At 37.0% G+C, this 21,190-nt stretch overlaps 1 protein-coding gene and 1 long non-coding RNA gene across 2 annotated transcripts in view; one reads left to right on the forward strand and one right to left on the reverse strand.

Annotated features, from left to right (window-relative positions):
- Window positions 1-21,190, reverse strand: part of myom3 (myomesin 3) — a 60,697-nt gene that overhangs the window by 18,747 nt on the left and 20,760 nt on the right. The window contains exons 6-18 of the mRNA XM_088013546.1: window positions 21,049-21,141; window positions 20,691-20,779; window positions 17,751-17,795; window positions 15,590-15,730; window positions 15,340-15,501; window positions 13,793-13,934; window positions 10,434-10,633; window positions 8,691-8,744; window positions 7,188-7,315; window positions 4,869-5,052; window positions 3,420-3,594; window positions 3,171-3,292; window positions 2,334-2,521 (exon numbers count right to left, since the gene is read on the reverse strand). Coding sequence (XP_087869672.1) covers window positions 2,334-2,521; window positions 3,171-3,292; window positions 3,420-3,594; window positions 4,869-5,052; window positions 7,188-7,315; window positions 8,691-8,744; window positions 10,434-10,633; window positions 13,793-13,934; window positions 15,340-15,501; window positions 15,590-15,730; window positions 17,751-17,795; window positions 20,691-20,779; window positions 21,049-21,141 — 1,723 coding nt within the window. The remainder of the gene's footprint in view (window positions 1-2,333; window positions 2,522-3,170; window positions 3,293-3,419; window positions 3,595-4,868; window positions 5,053-7,187; window positions 7,316-8,690; window positions 8,745-10,433; window positions 10,634-13,792; window positions 13,935-15,339; window positions 15,502-15,589; window positions 15,731-17,750; window positions 17,796-20,690; window positions 20,780-21,048; window positions 21,142-21,190) is intronic.
- LOC106916636 (uncharacterized) overlaps window positions 18,645-21,190 on the forward strand; it is a 78,824-nt gene continuing 76,278 nt past the window's right edge. Inside the window, exons 1-2 of the long non-coding RNA XR_001418026.2 lie at window positions 18,645-18,834; window positions 18,915-19,020. This is a non-coding gene — a long non-coding RNA (uncharacterized LOC106916636). The remainder of the gene's footprint in view (window positions 18,835-18,914; window positions 19,021-21,190) is intronic.

Genomic DNA, 21,190 nt, shown 5'->3' on the forward strand with positions numbered 1-21,190 from the left:
TGATAGATGAACCTTTGTTCTCTGGGAAGAAAAGTTGTCTGTTTGGATACTCGACCTGCTGCTCTAATGATCAGGTGAAATAATCTTTGTTGCCAATACGTATATCTGACAACTAAAGTTCTTCCACTTTTTTTAATAACATTAATGTAAACAATCCGGTTACAGACTTGCAAGTTGATTTTTTTCCCCCCCATTTCTAAAATTGATCAATAGTTTCATTTATAAAGCCTTGAAGGCTAGAATAAAACATTTGCAAATTACCCACTGAACCATAGACCCAAGTAATAAATCAAAGAATAACCTCAACAAACGTTACTTACAAAGTGAGTACACAATGATGGATTAGTAATAAATCTTAGAAATAGTTTCCACCCAAAACTATCCTTTTATGTATAAAAGCCTTTCACTTTTGGAGTTTTTTTTAAGTAAATAAATTTAGAGTAATTTTTTTTCTAGTACTTTTAAGTGTGCTGCTAGAATTTAAAATGGGGAGTTTTTTTTTTTACATACCAAGGGATGTTGAGAGTTTACTCTTCTTTTTGTAAAGTATCTTCTCATTCTTAAAATTTTAAAACCTTGTGAAGAATAAATGGCTGCCTTTCAAAGGTACTCGTATTCCTTAAAATTTTCATGTTACAACCACCCTCAGTGTATTTTGTTTGACTTGTTTGTGATAGATCAACAGAAAATAGTGCATAATTGTGAAGAGTAAAAGAATGAACACATAGTTGTTTATTTTTTAACTTATATTCTTAAAAGTATGCTGCAAGTCTTTCGATATATAGCTATCAGTTTTTCATATCTAATATTTTTACCCTCTTTGCAAAATAGCTCAATCTCAGTCACATTTGACAGTCTCTAAACATATATTTTCATATATCTGTCCACAGATTCTTGAATAGATTTATGTATGAACTTTAAAGTCATTTTAATACATTAACATGCTTTGATCTAAAGTAAAGGTTTCAAACTTCATTCTTCAAAAGACCGTGTCCTGCAACTTTTAGCTAAATCCTCACTTCTCCACACCTGAATAAAATGGCCAAATTGCCTTCTGGCAGGCAGTCAACCTCTAAAGAGCTCAACTAATGAGCTAATTATTTGAGTCATGTTGAAGTAGACAGTCATACTGCTGCAGGAACCCAGCCATCATGAGTTTTAGCTTGAGACTCCTGATCAGGGTCATTCCACGGTGGCTCTTCTTTGTACGTTTAGGGTTATTTTTCTGCTAGATGGGGAACCTCTGCACCAATATCTGACCTTTCCCATCCTCTAATAACCAGCTTTCTTCAAGGATGTTCTGCATCAATTCTAACAAGCTCCCCTTTTCCTGCTGAGGAATAACTTTCCCACAACAAGAAGCTTCCAGAACACCTTCTTCCAAACAGTGACTGTGCATAAGTGTGATTCTTTTGCGTGGTTCTGTCTACATTTAAGCTTTAAAACAGACAGAGGGTGCACCAGTACTTTCTTTTTCACCATGACTGTAGGTTTCTTCTTGATGTATAGAAAATTAAAGGTTTTTAGGCTTAAATCATGAGCAAAGCTCCAATCCCAGGAAGTAAAACTGCTTTGATTAAAAATAGCGGCTCAGTTTATGTTTAAATGATTCATTTGATTCCAAGAAATCAGCATCTTGATTAAAATGACACCCCATGCTGGAAATAGTTTGTGCTTCTTGTCATCTTATGAAAGTGCCAAAATGAGTTTTGTCTGACAACGCAACCTCCAGTCCTAAAAACTGCAGGACACAACATGAGGGGGTCAGTTATTGTGCATAGCCATTTTCATTCTAATTGGCTTTGTCCTTGATTTTTTTTTTTTTTCCTCAGAAGATAAAAACAGCCTCTCACACATTTATAAAATATCTAATTATGGAGCTCTTGTATTCTTGGTGAAGCACTGTACCAATTTTACTTTGTTAGGAGTCTCCATGGACACTGCCAGGTTGCCTAGAGACGCAGACAGATTGAGTGAATGATGGTTTGCTATTATTGCCAATTATTTGCAAGAAAAGCAAAAGTGGATAAAAAACTTTACTATTCAAGACATCCATTCAAAACCCTTAATGCTGTTACTAAAAGTCCTTTTGGAAGTCTATTTGGACTTTGAAACCTACTCTTTTCTTTATACCATTTCACCATGGTAATGGTATATTCAGAGAGATGTGCAGTATTAGTCAGTGGTTTCATGTTGTGCTAATCTTGCTCAATGCTAATATAAGGTGCTAAAGAGAGTTTTTTTTATGTCATCTCTGCAATAATTTTGTTTTTGTTTTATATTAATTAGAAAACCATTCATCAACTTCATCCAAGAATATAGGTATAACCAACCCTGAGCTGCTTCTCTTTGGCAGGTTTTATGTTGACCTCTCTCCAGATCTCCATGCCCTTCTCCTTCTGGTCCAGGTAGTAGCCGCGAACAGAGCTTCCCCCGTTAGAGGATGGAGCCCTCCAGCCCAGAACCATCTCTGATTCGGTGCACAGCAGCAGAGCAATAGCCGAGGGAGGTGAGGGAACATCTGCAGAAATGAGGGGGGAAAAACAAACAAACAAACAAACAAACAAAAGAAGTAGAGGTGAAAGATATTGGTGAAAGTATCTTAGCACGTGGCTTTCACAACATACGAATGCCGAGATTTCCTTAGAAGGCTTGAGATTCTGTCTAGAATGGCAAACTGTTGCATCTGTGCCAGGTTTAAAGGAATTATTCAGCTCATATTCTCTTTGATAAAAATTCATTTCTTGGAAAGAACTGGACTAATGCTATTATCCACCAGGATATTTCAGAGCTGGAGAGACTGTGATGGATTTTTGATGGCAGTGAACCAAATCTGTCAACAGTACAATGTAATGCAACCTGCCAAAGCACAATGTAGTTTCTGAAAGTGCATATGAAGTGAAAAAGGTCCTCTTTACATTCTCCAATATTTGTTTGCTGAAAGCTAAAAAGGCAAACTGTAAATAAGTATTGAGTCAGATGGGTCAGAGTCTAAGTTAAATGACTTCAATGCCAATGAAAAGAGCCTCAAACCTTTTTCAGCACTTCTTTTTGGCTGGATGTGTTTACTCTGTGTTACATTTAGGGTGCATGCTTTAAATGAAATATTAAAACATACTGCTAAGATTTCAGGAACTGTTGCAGCATCACAAAATCCTTCTTGAACTTACTGATAGCTGATTTGACCAGGATGGGGTGAGACTCATCTGAATATTTGCTGTTTCCTGCTCGACTCACAGATTTCACCCTGAACACATATTCCTTCCAAGTCTTCAGACCGTGAACTATAAACCTGAAGACACATCATGCTTGGATCACACACTCATAAGAATCAATGGCAATGTATGTTATAATTACAACAATTTATTAATTGCATTCAGACACATGTTATAGGTCAATTTTTTATTTATTTTTTTTACCTGGTTGTCGTTAAAGGTTTATTGTTGACAGTTTTCCACTCCTGTTTTCCTGCTTCGCTGTAGTACAGATAATATCCCAGGATGTTGTCTTTGTCTTTTGGTTCTTGCCACTGCAGCACAACTGAGGTGTCTGTGTCTCTAATGGCCAAGACTGAGTGAGGTGGAGGCGGCACAGCTAAAGGGAATCAAATGAGATTCAATCCATCAAAACAAATGGAGGTAATTTATGAACTGATGGTGCATTCAATAAGTTCAATGAGTTCATTGAAATTTACCCATGACAATTTCTAAAGAAAAATTGAATTGTAAATTGAAGTCTATTGCATCATTTGTTTTCCAATGAGGATGAATAAATTAGAGAAAGAGAGAGTGAGGTTTATGTTTTAGATTTCTATACTGTGGGTGAACAATTTCTACAAAAATTCAAGAAAATATCAAACTCATCCTGAACTATTTTCAGATATTTGAATCTGATTTAATTCAGAATCCTGAAGTAGCTATCAACACATATGGCATGTAAAAAAAAAAAGAGATGGGAAGAATCAATGGGTTTTGAAAATGCGCCATTTTCAAAACCCATACGGAGTCTGGAATAATGCAAGAAATGGATCAAGGCCTGCAGCTGACCTCATGTCCAATGAAACTGTGATCGATGGCAACTACCACATGTTCATATGCACTAAGGTAACTGGTAGGAAACATCTCATTTTTTGTCAAAAGAACACTTAATAGTCAAATCAAAGATCAATAAGGGAAGGTAGTCATGCTTTATTTCATGTGTGTAAATTCAATGGTAGCTCTGAGGCAGGATGAAAACGTTCTGCAGTATCTGGCAGGTTTACATTTAAGCACCTTTTTCTGCCACTGTTTCAAAGTAGAAGAAAGTTAACCAAAGTTAACATTAGTTGAGAAAAACTTTACAAATCTGTGATCATTGTTCCACTAAATTCTATAACTTTTTATTTTGTGGATTATTTAACTTACTTTGGTGAGTTTGTTTTTAAAGAGTAAATGTTATGTTGCAGTTTTGTTGCATTTTGGTTTAATTGTATAGCTTTTTTTTTGTTTGCTTTCTCTGATGCATTTTTATCTAATCTTTGCTAGAAATTAAATCATCCAGAAGCTTCATCTTTAATCTTCCAATATTATAGACAACTTGATAATTGACTTAACGGGGATTTGACATGGATAAACTCATTGTGGAATGAGTTAATAAAACATATTTCTCCACATCTTCTCATTTTGTTTTTTAATAAGATACTACCTGTTTTGTCTTTTTTACACATGTATTGTGATTCCAGAATAAAACCAGTGGTGTCTTGGCACAATTATTGCAGGTGCAGCATTGTATAGGAGGTGAATGCTGACTCAGGAATTTAGTCTTAATTATGTAACTGACCTTTGAGCAGACAAAGTAATAAATGGGCACCAGTACTCATCTTCTCCTACCTTGTGGCTTTCCAAGGGAAATTGGTGGGCTCGGGTCGGAGGGGTCGCTAACACCATACTTGTTGATGGAGCGAACTCTGAAGCAATACTGTTTGTCTTTGACCAGATCAAACACTGGGTACCTGGGAGAGTTCACCACCGTGTCCAGACTGGCCAGTTCCCAGCTGTTTTTCCCTGCCAAGGACTGATCCAAGCAAATAAATTTAATGTAAATATATATATAAAAAAGGAAAAGTGTAAATTAAAAAAAATAGCTTAGGTATTTCAGCCAATCAGACCTTAAATGAAAACACATTGAAATGAAGACGTATGTCTTTGTGTGTCTAGTTCTATTTACCCGTCACTGAAAGAGTCTCTCAAGAAACTAAAACTATACCAAACAGGTCCCTTTTTATATTCCTTATTTGGATTTCTATGTTGCTACTCTGTGGGTTTCACATTTCCTCTCCTAAGTCATTGTTTTGTCGGTAGAAATCCCAACAAAAGAGCAGGTATGGTAAAAGAGAAGAGTGATTATAAAGTGCTTGCTTGAGGGCAAAAAGGATATTTGAATGTTCACTTCATTATATAAGCAGAAGTGAGGCTGCAGACTTTAGTAATTTCAGGTGCCTTTGAGAAATTTGACAGTTTTATTACCTCAGTAACTTATAAAGCCTCAATAAAAATCTATTTCCTGTGGCAGTTTTCTGATTATTGAAGTCAGGAGCTGTTCAGTCCCGGAGTTGATATCGAGGAGCCAAGGCTCTCTATTGTTGCAAAGAGCAGGTCAGCCTCACATTTTTGATCTGCTTCTGTCATCACTTTGAACCTTAAATTTATAGTTGAGAAAATATTTTAAAAAGAGGGAGCTGGCTCCATCCATTGATTTTTCATACCTGCTTATTCTTTTCCGGGTCAAAGGTGACACCAAAGAGGTGTCACCAGTTCATCTCTGGGAGAAACACAATTACGCACCCATCTGAGGCAAACCTAACATACATTTCCTGATGTCCTCTGTGGCTCTTTGTGCCTCTTCTGTAGAGCTTTAAATTATTTTTTGGAGCTCTATCCTTAGTTGTATGAATTTAAATATCCCACATAAATTTTACTGCACTAAATGTTTGTGCAAATTGCATACAGGGCGTCTCCGATGTTCTCACACTCTACAATAAAATATCTGCAACAAATACCATGTTGAGCAGAATGTCCAATGACAGCGTTCATAAAGAAAGATACACTTTAAATTAATCAGGAAAGTGGACCTGTTGATGAATATGAAACATCTTTTTACATACAATTTATGAGAGACGTGTCTGAAAATATTTATATCCCTGAAAGGTTTAGATTTAAATTGTTGTTCAACCAAGAAATTTGTTTCTGACAGGAAGTGATACAGCCATCTGTCCAGCGATGGGAGTATCTGTTTTGAACAATGTAACTTTGCTGTCTTATATGTATTTTAATAAAAAAAGGAATATCAAAAATTATACATACCCTTCTCTAAAATCAGTGGAAAAATCTTATGTTTGCGTGACAGAAATCAAACCCTGCTTGATGTTTTCCAGTTGATGTAGTGTTTGACCCTGACATTCAATGGTACTGGAATTCACAAATTCTTAACAACCACAAAAATATGTGGCCCTGCGGCAATTAGGTTCTGGGTTCAAATTCTGACCCAGGAGTCTTTGAGTTGGCATGTTCTCCCCATATAAACATAGTCTAAAAGTATGGATGTTAAGGTATTTGGTTGCTCTAATTTGCTATAAAGTCACAGGAAGTGTCTGTGTCTTTCTATGATGACCTGGTGAAAATGAAGGACTGATGATGCATCCGGTGTGAACCCTGCATTAAATACCTCAGCTGGGGAGAAACACAGAGAAACGGCTCCTGACGTGGCTCATACAAGCTCTGTAAATTGTGGAGACAGCAAAACATCATCTTTCTATCTCCCTGCTGTGTCATTCAAACACATTACAAGAGAAAACTTTGAAAGCACCTCTGCTTTGAAATGCATAACAATCCAAAACGGAAGAAATTTAAATGTTCAACTCTTGAGACCCTTTTCTTCTTGAAACTTTCGTTGTCGACCAAAAGCTTTACACTCGGAAAAAATAAACAGGGTGAACAAACGTGTTGTGCAGAAGACTTTTAAAAGTCTAACTCCTGATTGCTTAAAAACTGGGAAACATTCATATGACCTGGAGCTAATGATTACAATATGAAATGAAATTACTGTGCAGCTAATCTGCTTTCAGAGCTGATAAAATATGAATCCCTGTTTTTTTTTTTTTTGTGCGTATGTGTGTGTCTGGGGAGGTGTGCGTTGGCGTAAGGACCGACCCGCTCCACGTAGAAGGTCAGCGGCTCCCTGCCTCGGGGTTCAGGCTCGGTCCAGCTCAGCACCACGTAGGTGTCGCTCAGCTCGCAGGCGCGGACGTCTGTGGGAGGAAAAGGAGCTTTGACCTGACCTGCAGAGCAAAGTGAGGAGGAGGAGGATGAAAACAAGAGAAAAACAAGGTCAGTATGAAAAGAGTTGGCTGAGTTACAGCTTTTCTCTTCTCATTGTAAAACTCTTCAAGTTGCGTCTGCTGGAACTGATACGGCCTCACAATGGGAGAGACACTCAAACCTTCTCTGCTTCAGCTTAACCTCTATTCCTTATATGTCAAGTGTACCAAATAGCATTGGATAGGTTGAGTCAGCAAATGCTCAAGGACTCTACAAGCCGGTGAAGGACCGTGAAAGTCTGGGCAAATAGTGTTCGGTGTTGTTGTTCCATCTGAAACTATGCAAGTTTCCATGTTTGTTTCCCCTGAAGAGTTTGCAGATCTGGAGAAAGTACAGAGAAAGCTCTCCTCTGCACAAGGAGAGCAAAGATTTGAAGAAAGCTGATCAGGTAAAAAGGAAAGCAACTTCTTCTGAGTACAGTGTGTAATGAGAATGACTCAGGACGTTTTGTTTCATACATACAATTACTGTAGAGATGCAAGAGGTGTATTTTTTTTTCTGACACAAAACCTACAATAAAAAATAAATAAGATTGTCTACAAGACAGTGTGATGGATTCCAGTTTGAAAGAGCATCTCACATACCATTCTTACATCTTCTTATATTTTGAAAAGAAATCAGAACAATCCAAAATTGGTATTGGCAGTCAAACCTTGCAAAAATAAGATGTTAAAAATCAGCCATGGCAAATGGCAATCATTATAGCAAGTGCTGCATTTCTACTATTTAGCGAAAATAATAGAAAAATAACAAACCAGTCAGCAAAATATGCCCCAAAATAGACAAATAAACACAACCAAAAGGAAAATTTGAGCTCTTTAAGCTGATCTCGATGAAGCTTAATCTCCCAATTATGTTCTAGTCATTACATTAAAAGCCTCACCACCTGGGTAAATGCATTCCACTGTAAGCCTCCATCATAGAGCAGAATCTAAAAGTATGATTGTATCCTCCAGGCTGCAGTTATTTTCTGGTGGCCTCATCTTCTTCCATCCTTTCACCATTCTCTCTATGTGTGGTACACAGTCAAGGTTATCGGGCCCCCTTTCATAGACATTCGCTCTACCTCGAGCCATTATGTGCATTTATTGGAAGACCACTGGGGACTTTTTGCTCCTTTCACAGCTGCAAATGGAGAAAATGCTCATTGCTGCGGCTGCACAATTACTGCAGCTCATTGTTAAACATAATATGGAGATGCATTAATGCCATGAGCCTGTGGCAACCTACAGATGAGGGGGCGGCGGTGTGTGTTCCGGTGAAAAGTAAATCATGTGTTAGATACGCTCCTTTTGAGACGGAATCAGAACTAAAGTAAAAACACGACATCCTCACCTTCCAGTTCGTCTTTTGTAATGGTAATGGTCCTTCCTCTGTCCACTTGGACCACTGAGATAAGAGAAGACGGAGAAGACATGAGAGAAGACATAGGGGGGCGATGGAGTTACGCAGAGGTAATGATGACACCATTTTCTTGCAAATGTTAGAGGTGCAGACAAAAAAGATGAACAACAGCTTGACGGGAAGATGGAAAGAAGACCAGAGGCGAGTGAACCTTCTGTCTGTCCTTCATCTGTGTTTAATGATCCACGGCATCTGACCACAGCCCATCTGTCCTCATCGTTACACACACACACACACACATCTCATTCTCCCTCAAATACCCCCCCTTTGAATCCAATATTTAGCAAGACCAAGAAATGCTTTTTAAGTCATCTTCTTGGAAACAAAGCATTTTTCTCAACGATATCATTAAGATGCTGTCACAGAAATAACCCCGCGGCTGCGGACGAGATCTAAATCTGCACACCTACATCTGTTTTTTCTGGCACTGATCATTTCTTTGCAGGTATAACAGGGCAACTGAGGCAGATGAGGTGAATAAACAGCAGGAGAGAGTCGTGAATGCATTGCTGATGATCTTTGCAGCACACTGCAGATGTCGATGAGACACAAAGCAAAAGCCTGAATAAATAGGCGGAGAAAGATAAGACACACAGAAGCTTCCACACAAAAGCAAAAGGACCATATTGTGGGACATTTTATGGTTAATTGGAGCCTCAGGGAGAATCCCTTTCAACTCTAAACGTATAGTGGTTTTCCAGCAATTAGAATGACTTAATAGTGGAGGCACAAAAGGCTTTAAACTTTTTATTTGGATATGTGAAGTACAGACCTAAATACCAGACTTTGTGTTTGAAATTCTCATTTCTTTGTTTTTTACTTGGTTATTGTAATATTAACAAGAAATGTAAACACAAATGTAACAGAGAACTTAAGTTAGGGTTCAACTTGCCCCTCACAAGTACTAATCAGTTCGTATTTCCCTTTCATAACCATAATCAAACCATTTCATACACATGAACTTAACAAATGTGTGCAGACCCTTGAACTAAAACTGTGTTGAAGATAATTTTATTATAATTCCACCATTCATTCGTGTTGGATAAACTCCTAAATTCAGCTATGCTGAATCTAAATAACCAGAGGTAAATCAGTTGGAGCAAAAATCTTCCTGAAATTTGCTTATTTCTAGCCATATTAGTTTTTTTGTTATTTATTTCTTTATTTTTTTGCCATTTGTCAGTTTGTTAAATTTTCTCATTATTAGATATCCCATTGTCAATTGTTAGTGGTATTATAACCAAATGTTAGAACATGGAAACAACAACAAGTTGGTCACAAAGTGGAAGACCTGATGTGCAAAATGATAAAATGTTGCAGAATAGCTCAATTTCAGCTAACTGAAAGCTTCATGGAATGGGTTTTCTTGGCCAAGCAGCTACATTGCGCCTTCAGATCAAGTGCAATGGGGAACAATGCCTTAAAGGATGCAACCATTAGAGGTATGTTCTCTGGAGTGACAAAACATGCTGTTGAGCAATCCAATGAAAATGTCTTGCATTGGGAGCTGCCAGGAGAATGGCACTTGAATCATGACTACCTTGAGTCATGTATAAAATTTGGCAAAGAGGTTTGTGAAGAAAATATGGGTTAATCAGAATTTGATAATCCAATACCCAGATATAATGTTGCATCGTCATGTCTTCCTAATGCCATGCAGCCCATAAGTAATACCCATTGTCCTGGTGTGTTCAAGAGGGTCTGCAGTGAGGACAGGCTCTGTGGCTTTGGAGGGACGTCCCACCCCGGCTTTGTTCACAGCACAAACTCTGAACTGGTATAGAGCCCCCTCCTTCAGGCCAAACACGGGAAAGTGGCATATTTTCTGAATGTCCACATTGCAGCGCACCCACTCTCCCTGACTGAGGTCACACCTAAAAAAAAATTAATAATAATAATAATAAGAGAGGAAGAGATTAATCACAGTCACAGGGAAATTTAGGCAAGTACAGAAAAGAAAAAAAAAATATATATTTACACAACAAAAGATGTGAACAATTTATAGAGAAACAAACTATAAAATAATCCAACCCCTACAACAACAAAGCAAATCAGTAAACCCTCCATGCTCTATAATTGGGAGAAATCAACCTGAGATTATATGTCATGGTCATGTAAAAAAAACATAAAAGTACTTCATAAAAATTCAGAGGACTTTCACAAAACAAATTCAGAAAAGAGTAAGAAGGAGGTTGCTTAGGAACTGGAACACATCTTTCCTCTCCTTATATTGAAACTCGAAAACATTGAGGATTTTTCTCTTCTACAATGATGGGAGATCATAATCAAGAGTAAACACGGAAATGATGCACACACCAATCTGAAAAGACACATTTTCCAGATACTTAAAACATTTATCACCTGAAAATGAATTTACTCTGAACCCCTAATCTTTCCTGGATTTTATGTGCGTGCTTTTCCAATGTGGTGCTGTTTAGAGAAAAGATTATGCTGAGCGTGTCACTTCTACTATAGGCAACACTGTGCCAAGAAGCGCATGCAGCAAAACACCTGCATGTTGCTGCCTCAGATAGAAAAGCAATAAAAGTTGGCTCTGCACTGCAGCCACTGGAAGTCCCTATTTTATAAAAATCAATTACCTTCTAGTTCAACAGACATAGCTTACTTGGTAATGCTAACGAAACACATCCAATCTGTCATTTCTATTGCTTCAATCAGCTGAGAAGACAATTCCTTTAGGACCTCTGCAGTAAAATGTTAATGTAAGTGTGAAAGGATCACTCAGACTGTTGTTGATTACCTAATTAACAAATGAAATGTTAACCATTTGTAAAATGACTGAACTTTTATATAATTTTTCATACTGACGATTCAAAGTACTTTACACTTGAAATTGAACCAGAACTTTCAGATTGAAAGAAGACAACATAATGAGCCAAAGTTGCCCGAATCTATAAGAGAAGCTGCAGCAGTAAAGTCAGTTTAAAAGGATGGCCGTGCCTTGGTAGGTTTGCAGTTTTATTATTATCCTCCATTCGTTTTGAGATGGTGGATTTTTCTTAAGAACTCCTTCTCTCTTACTTGTCTACTGTATTCATTTGTCTTTGTCATGCTTTGTTCACAAATGTTATTTAGGTACTAGAAAAATACAAAGAAAGCCATTTGCTTTTAGCCAGTATGTTTTGCCTACATGTATCCTTTGCTAACACAGTGAAATTCAGTGTTAGTTGCCCCTAACTGATTATCCTTAACACATTTTCTGGCAGATTTAGACATGGATGAATGTCTTCAATTTGCTGTCTTTTCACTTTTCATTTTACAAATAATTTAATAAGACAATTTTGTATACTTTATTGTCAATTTGAATCATATGCAAGACATACAATGGAATCGAAATTGTTTCTCTTTCTTAATCTTCATAGCAACTATAAAGGTTTAATGTTTTAAATAAAAATTTAACTCCTAATGGGGAACAAATTAATTCTAAGTAGAAGAAAATATATTAATTTTTAGTTTTATGTTGTTTGGTTGGTTTTTATTCCCAAAACAGAAGTGTCTGATCATTCTCATTGCAGGATGCTGGTGGATTTCAATTCTTTCAGAGGTTCTTGAGGTGATTACACAGCTTAATGAAAGTCCACATGTGCTTAGTGAATTATTAAAGACTTAATAAGGAGAGCACACACTTCTTTTTATGAGGTCCTGAAGATGGTGGTGTATGTCAGAGAGAAAATGAAGACAAAGCTTCACAGAATTGTCCTTTGAACCAGCAGGACAGTGCAGCTTTGGAGAAAAAAAATATTTTCAGGAGCATTTTTTGGGAAAGCAACAAGCCTCTTTTATTCTAAAGCTGAAGGAGTTTAAACCTGCAGGCATCATTCAAGACTCTGCGCCAACTCTCATCTGTTTTTAACTTGTTCATCTGCTCAACTTGTGTTCTGCAGTCTTTATTACTACATTAAACCCTGCATTTTATTTCATGAATATAAATTGTACTGAATGATTGAATGCAGCTATTAAGCCAGACAAAAATGGTACAAACAGTCTTGGAGTAAAGCAGAAAGGAATAATTTATTTTCTGCATACCAAACCTCCGAGGACAACTATCAGTGCATTTCTCTAACAAGTAGGCTTTTATGTTGGTCACACAAAAGTCATTCCTGCCTGAAACACACAGACAGCAGCCTGCTGTGAATTTGCCAGTGCATATGACAACCCCTGTGGAGATGTTTTTCTCTGACAGCAGTTCTGAGACAAGTTGGAATGGAAAGTAAAACAGATGCAGAAAATAATGAAACAATCACAGGTAAAATATATATATATATATGTAATAAATAAAAATGCAAAGGCAAAATGTTACATTTTTAGTTAGTGAATAGTTACATTAAAAAATGCAGCAGTTATTTGTTTGCAGAGTTATGTTAAAAACATTGTGTTAAAAAAACTAAAAGTTTGGTCAAAATATTACACAAAAGGAAAAAATACCTGCTTTTGCAACATAACACAAATCAGGCAATTAGGCAAGTAAAGGGCTTCTCATAAAAACATTAAATGTGAAGTGATTTATCAACATAGAAGACATTCTTATTTCCAAAGTCAAGTTAAAATATAAGGTTACAGATGATAATAAATTTAGTCATTTCGGAGCCAAAAGAGCTATTTCTACTTTGAGAGTTGTGCTAAAAGAGCCGGCTCTCTGAAAAGAGACAAACGTTTCATTACTACCTGATTCGAAATCAGAGTCAAGCATCACTGAAAAAGTCTGTAAAAAGTCTGTAAATGAAAAATGATCAGGAACATTTGACAAATGGAAGAAACTTCAGAAGATAATAAAAAAAAGAAACACAGTATAATTATTCTCACATTTGACTACTATTACTGCCAGCAGGGATAAAATTAAGGAGTACTGAGTCAAATGTCTGAACTTACTGAGCAGCAAAAAATGAGTGAAGCATTGAACTTTTAAATGGGTCTCTTTTGCCAAGACTTAACTTGAATTTTAATCTGCGATTTATAAATATTGTAAGTGCAGAACAAATCTGACGTACAGGTTAGGTCAGACTGATTCTCACCTCTCCACATAATAGCCCTCCACAGGTGATCCTCCATCAGCACTGGGCGGCTGCCAGGTCAGAAAGACGTAGTCCTTGTTGACATCGGACACCTCCACTGCCAAAGGGGATGCAGGACCTCCTGGTACTGCAGCCGACCCATCTAAGTGAGAACAGTAATGAGTCAGAAAGTTAATGCTGAAAGTTAGGGGGAAAAAAATCCAACACTTAATTATTATGGATCGTTTGCTTATCAGAAAAAGTCTTAATCTAAACTTTTTTGGGGGGTTAGCATTTGCTCTTACATCAGCTGTAAAAATAACCAAAGAATCTAGATCAAACATGCACAATGTAACTTAAACAACGACAGAGAGAAGCTACAAAAACACATAGAAAATCTGTCTTTTTTTGAAGGGATTAAAGAAATACATTGACGTTTCCAAACCGCTTTCTCATGCTAGAAATATATTTTCAAACAACAAAAAGAAGTCGCCATCACGTGCATCTGTTTTTATCCCTTAGACCTCCAATTATTTGTTTTTTGTGCAATGCTATACACGCTTGGAATGCAAATATGACAACTGAATTAATCAGGAAGTTTACTTGCAGAGTAGTTAGAAGACTTACTAATTAGTTACTCCAACTGTTATAAAGGCTCTGCTCTTTAATGTTTGCAACCGAGGCCTGAGACAAGATGATAACAGGAGCTTTGCAGAAAGCTATATCTGTATTTGGAGTCATATGTTGTGCACACAAAGTTTATGAATGATGCAAAGCATATCAAACTCCTTCTGAGGCACACACACTTGCATCACAATGAAAAACAAACACGAGCCAAGCATCCTCACAAAGCTGAGCGTTTTTCCAAGTGGTTTATATACATTCTGCAGATGCCGTGTCAGAGGTAAAACTGCAGTCCATGAAGACCATATAGTTCCACAGAATGAAGTTAACAAGCTCTCCGCTGCAGAACAGTTTGATTGATGGTGCAATTTCAGTGTATGAATCACTGCTGTTTGCTGACAGGAAATGAAAGCAAAACCAGAATTTGGTGACGACGACCGGTGTTTGGAGGAGGCGAGGTTGCTCAAACACTATTTATCTCGGATGGGACAGCAAATGATGATTCCACACTCCAAGCTCTAAAGGTGACTCCAAAGTACCCGTCAGTTTGAAAAACATCGAGTTTGACTCTGCAAAAGAAATCTGGGCTCCAAGTTTTTTGAGAGGCCTGAGGTAGTTTCTATGAGTCCCCCTGGCATTGTCGGAGAGACTTAGAAGACCCTGAAAGTAAAACTGGGTAGAAAAATCACAAACCAGAATGTTGTTTGTTTTATAATTTTGGTCTCTGCTGTGTAGAAAACATTGTTTAACATGTTTAAAATGCATGTCACATTTCTGATTCATGTAAGTAAAACTGAAAAAAAGTGTATTCCAATAAAATGTGTGTTTTGTGTGTTTTTTTTTTTTTTTTTGTGGTTATGTGACAAAATGCAAAAAGATCCAAGGTGGTATGATTCCTCTTGCAAGTCACTTTTTTAAATCAATGCCTTCATCTTATTTCTCACCTTTAAGGTAGACAAAAGCCACGTGTTCCTCAATTCCATCCCTGGTCCTCAGTCTGGCACTATAAACACCTTCATGCTCCTTGTACACAGCCATCATAGTGATGATGGATTTATTGTCAAACGTCTTAATGTCCACATTGCTGGACTGCTGCAGCTGTATGCCTGGAGGATGACAGCATGGTTGAGTGTCAGAAGTGTGCCATATTTAAACTGCCAAAAAATGTGCCACAGGCGACTCCAGTTGCACAACCATCTCTGAACCAGAGGACGTCCTGCTGGAAAGGAAGCAGGTCTGATGTGAAGGTACACTGCAGGGAGAGGCCACTCCCCTCCTTTACCCAGGTAGGTGGAAAGGAAATGTCAAACCAGGCTTCTTTTTGTTGCTGCAAGCCTAGCAGAGGCAGAAGAAAAAGAAGGTCAAGGAGTGTGATGTAATAAAAATATAATAACAAAGAGAGAGAGAGATGGGAAGGAAAACAAAAGGATAATATTTTGAGTGAATGCTCTTTTGAACTTGTTCTGAACTGATCGAACTACAGGAATGGATCCTGATGATGGGAAATGTAGGAACATTCTGTCATTGTGCCATTAAAACTGATGTGTGCAAAGATATCAACTTGTTAGTATCTTGAGGGAACACACCCAGCTTCTTCAACACCAGAAATGGAAGGACATGAAAGAACACCAGAGGGGTTTTAGCTAATTAAAAAATATATTTTTATGCTGCGTGGTATAACCATAAGAAAAAAAATAAACCCTTCATACAAAAGACCACAAACAGAAAAGACCTCCACATGAAGCAGCCTGTGGGAACACTACATAAAACAACAGTAAAGCTGAAAATGTGGCACATTTTGAAAGTAAGCAGCTCCCTTCTGCCATCAGTCATTTCCTGGCTTACCAAGGCATCAATCCATAAAATCTGGGCATAACCAACATGTGTTTCAAGCTGGTTGTCTGAAGTGAATCTGTCTCAAACAGACAGCAAAATGTTTTCTATGATAATTACATTCTGCTAAGCTAAATCACCGTTAAGTTAATATGCATATCCGCTTATCATTCAAACCCTCGAAGATAGGATGACAAAGATAAATTTTCCACAGTTGCTCTTTTGTTTATTGGCTGATTTGTGCAGAAGAAAAAAAAAATTCTCATGAGATAATCAAGTATCATTTAAATAAAAAAAAGAGGGCATACAACTCTACAGGACATTTTCTAAGATGAACTTCTCCTAGGATGCTGATAAAACTTCATTCAAAATGATTACCATCTGATTTCTTACTTTGGGGAATGTACTGTATTGATTGTAGAGAGAGAGCTTCTGGGAACATACTATTGTAAACTAGATTAAATCGCATAATCTTGATATGCATTTGTATGTATTTTCAGGGATGTATCCAATTTAAAATCATTTAAAGTGACAAAAACTTTATAAATATACATTTAAAATCTAATTCTACAAACAAATAATGGCCTAATTAAACTATTTTAGATTTACACCATAAGATTAGGGGGAATTGCTTGCTAAATGAAATGCAGGGTCTCCTTATTATACAGATTGACATTTCAGCACATTCAAAGTTGCAAATCAAGCACATCCCAGATTTGCAATTTAGGTTTTCTCTGAATAAACTGAACAGACATAATACGACTGGAATACGTATTCTATTTGTTTCTAATAAGTCGAGACCTGCACAGATTACTCTTGTTTTTGAAGGACTTGGATACTATATTATGGAATAAAAATCGAGTTGATTAAAATATCCGACTTCCACATTAAAGCCAAACTCTAAAGTACCAATTATGTATGACCTGATTCCTCAAAGTTTTGTTCCTCATATATTTCTGCCTTTTTTCTACATACATTCACAGGACATCCTTGTCAAACATTATGAACAATCGATCAATTCTAATGAGTGGGCAGCCTTGTTATTATTGTAGAAACAGCAATATAAATCAATGAACTGTACATTTTGGCCAAAAAACTGCTGATCCTCACACATGGTTGAGGCTATATAGGTCAAAGACTACCAGAGCTGGGAGCAAAATGGGATAAATCTCCTGCTACTGCCGAGATGAAATATACATGACTGTCATTTCTGCTTAGATATGAGCAAGTCATTTTATCCCTGCAGCAAGCGACTCATATCTAATTAACACCCTTACATCCACAAACACCCACGGAGAAACATAAATCCAACGATAAACAAACACCAGCGATGCAGTGCACCCTTTCAGTCCAACCATATCTTCCTTGAGGAAGCACGGCACACAGCACTGCTGAGTGTCATGCCAGAGTTTTCAAAGCCACCCAGACCTCCCTCCTTCGCAGGAGAAAAAAAGGGAGCTTCAAAGTGTGGCAGAGAAAATGAAAGGGGACACTTTTTATTAGGCCCTGGTTTGAAACTTACCGGTGGTCTGCGAGCACTCTGAACCAGCCATGGCTCCATGATATGCTGAATCACGAAGTAGCAGAGCAGGACAGATTAAAGAAAGGAGGGGAGTTTTAAAAAATAGAGAGAGACATCAGGAAGAACATTGTAAAAACGAAGGAGAAGGTAGCAAAATAGGGAGGCAAATCAAACTGGGCAGTGCCACATTTACAGAAAACACAGAATATTCTCTGTACCTGAGGATTTAAAAAAAATAAAAATAAAACAGATATTTAAAATATGCCCAAAGAATACACACCTTGAGTAGTTGAATAAGATTTTCACAATGCTGTAAAAAACTAGTTCCCTCTTACAGATGATTTCTATTTTAGCCTTTTTGTTGAACCTAAATATTTCGGATTCTGCATAAAATGATATCAATGTTCATAAATCAGACAAAAATAAAATAAGTAAATACAAAAATATTTTTTTCAAATGAAGATTTCATCCCTTTAAAGAAAAACACCAGCCAAACTACCCTGGTCATTTGCTTAAAATATAATTGCCCTCCTTGTTGTTTTGGGAGAAACTGTTAAATTGCACTGCATTATTATGAATCAGTCTGGAAAAGGCACCTTTTAAGTATTTGGGACACTAGAAAAATAGTGAGAACCATTTTTCCCCACACATAAAATAGGAGTGAAGCTTTTCATGAATTTCTAGCCAATCAAAATTGCTCTGACAGCATAAATGTTTCATCCAGGAAGTCCTAAAATAACCAAGAACAACATCTAAAGCACAGCAAATCTCACTTAGGCCTTATTCATTCCAGTTTTATGGCTTCATGAATCAGAAGTACTGAATAAGATCTGATACACGACTAACCTGAACGTGAAAGGAGCCTAGTTTCCTAGGATACCAAAAGCAGGTGGGGGGCCTGATTAAGGCTAAATTGTGTTCACCTGTGATTAGCTGACCGTAACGGCAACACCAAGACCTCAATTTTCATGCTTGTTTTTGTACCACTGCCACTGTTACTGTACAACAAAAATCTACACAGATACATGGTATGACCAAGTGTGGCAAGTGGATCTATATAAACATCGTCCACCATAAACTTACGGTGAGAAGCTAACTAACTCGGTATTGGTCAATGGAAATATGCGGTTTAAGATTAATTGTAATATTTTAATGTATGTTTAGTGTGGAGAACTGGAAAATTTGTTGCGAGAAACGCACTGACTGGGCTACAGGCTGTTTGCGGACTTCATAGGAATCTATGTGACACAACTCCACGGTTCTGCCACTGGTGAGTAAATACCTTTTTTTGTTGTTTTTTGTTTGGCCCATGCTGTTGCTTTGAGTGAAAGCGGTTGTTTATTGGTGGCAGGACCCGTTGGTTCGTCGTCGTCATTTTGACTTTAGTGCATTTTGAATTCTTGAGATGCTTTTCATAATCGTGCACTGGTTTTGACCACTTGTTTCGTTCGAACTAGTTTCCTATTATTTCACAATAATTATAGTAAGGAAGTCTAGCCTGCTGTTTTTGTTTGTTTTTTCTTGGGAGGTGGAAGGTATTGGGTTTATCTGTTTTACTTTCTCTGTTTGAAACACTTAAAGCACTTCTTCTGTCTCTTGTGGTTTTAATGTTTTTGATAAGAGCTTGGAGCGTCTTCACTGTTTATTCTAGCACTAAGCTTCTTATGTCCCCCCCCACCTGGACTCACTTGTGGTTTCTACTTAGACTAAAAGCTTGATTAGAAGTTGTCTGTTTGACTAAAACCTGTGTTTACAGTTTGCTTACCTACGATAATCTATTCATGGACAGAATATTCTGTGTTCATCTTAATAAATTTGAAAATCAGATGAACTGCATTTATTTCAATAATCCAACTCAGAGTAAAACTCACTAAGATACAGAAAGAGATTTTTCAATTGCTTTTTTGTTATGATTACTATGGCTCACAACAAATACCACTACCCCAAAATCAGTGTGTCAAAAATAAAATGAATAAATACAGATCGTGAAAAAATTTTTCAGTATATAAATGTGGGCCTGCTGCTGTGATTTGCTTTATATGCACTCTAGAGGTGTTTTCCTTGGTTTAAGCTGTTTCTTTACACACAACAACTTGGAGAACCTATCCTGAAAAAGTAGACTTTTTGTGAAAATCCCCTAACCATTGCTTGACAATCCTCTCAATGCTGCACAACTTTTCCTTCTACTCAAATTTCCATCATTGGATACATCATACTGTAAACAGCCAGCTTCAAAAACAATAACCTTTTTGTGGCTTATTCTTTTTATGGAGGGTATCAATGTCTGCCTGCTAGACAAATCAGTTTGCTTCCTCATGGTTATGTAGGTCATAACAAGCCTAAGGAACATTTCTGCAATATAAATTTTCTTATGTAGTACTATAGTTTTCTGAGAAACTGCATTTGAGGTTTTCATTAGCTGTTAGTCAATCCAAAATTTAAAATGACAAGAAAAAAAAAACACTTAATTCAGTTTGTTTTAAAATATTGATACAGAAAATATCCTCTATTTAAAAAGGTTCACTATATTTATAAATGAGTTTCTCATATATTCAGGTATTTAGATTCATTAAGATGCACTTGTCTTGTTTGTTTGAATATTTTACAGCTGAAACGCAGCCACTAGGAGGCAGTGTTGTCAATAAATAACTAAGTAGATACAGTATGTGTTTTTAATTTAATATTTGTGCAATGCGGAGTTGTTTATACTCATCACTGGATAATTTTATGACAACAGCGACATGTGCACTGAATTTGTCTGTAGATATTTCACTTTGTAGCGAATCTGAATATTCATTTGTTTTTGATATTTGCCAAATCAGTTTTCCAGTGCCTCATAACGAATATAAAGCCTGAAAGCGAACTCTTCACTATCTCAGGATCCATCTTGGTTTTCATGATTTGGAGCAAAACTTGTTTGACATGTATAAGGTCACTCACAGTTTACTACTAAGGTTCCAAATGTTGTTGCTTCGCCCAGAGCGCTCTTGGCAACCACTTTATACTCTCCAGCATCTGCTGGAAAGCACCTTTTGAAGAGTGAAGAATGCATTGTAAATGATTGACCACAAAAAAAGTTTACTCCACATGTAGTTCTCTAGCTCAAATGGGTCGTTCATATAAATAAAAAAACAAACCCCAAGGGGAAAAAAATATAATTTATTTCATTTTGCCAGTCACATCTTGCAGAATATCTTGCCTTGTTCAATTTTAGTTTCATTCATTTATGTCCACTCCCATAATAAGCTTTTTATGGAAATATTTTCAGCATTAATAACACTTTTAATCTTGAACCTACCTTCTGATCTCCAGTAAACTGAGGCCAAAATTTTGTTGGAGGCTGTAATTCCATGGTTGGGAAGATATTATTAGTGGTTCACCGTCTTTGTACCTGAAGAATAAGTAAATAGTCTTTGTTGATATGACAGTCATGCATGCAT

This window comes from Poecilia mexicana, unplaced genomic scaffold, assembly GCF_051168715.1.
Source record: "Poecilia mexicana isolate PSO_F unplaced genomic scaffold, ASM5116871v1 scaffold_16, whole genome shotgun sequence".
NCBI classification, from domain to species: Eukaryota; Metazoa; Chordata; class Actinopteri; order Cyprinodontiformes; family Poeciliidae; genus Poecilia; species Poecilia mexicana.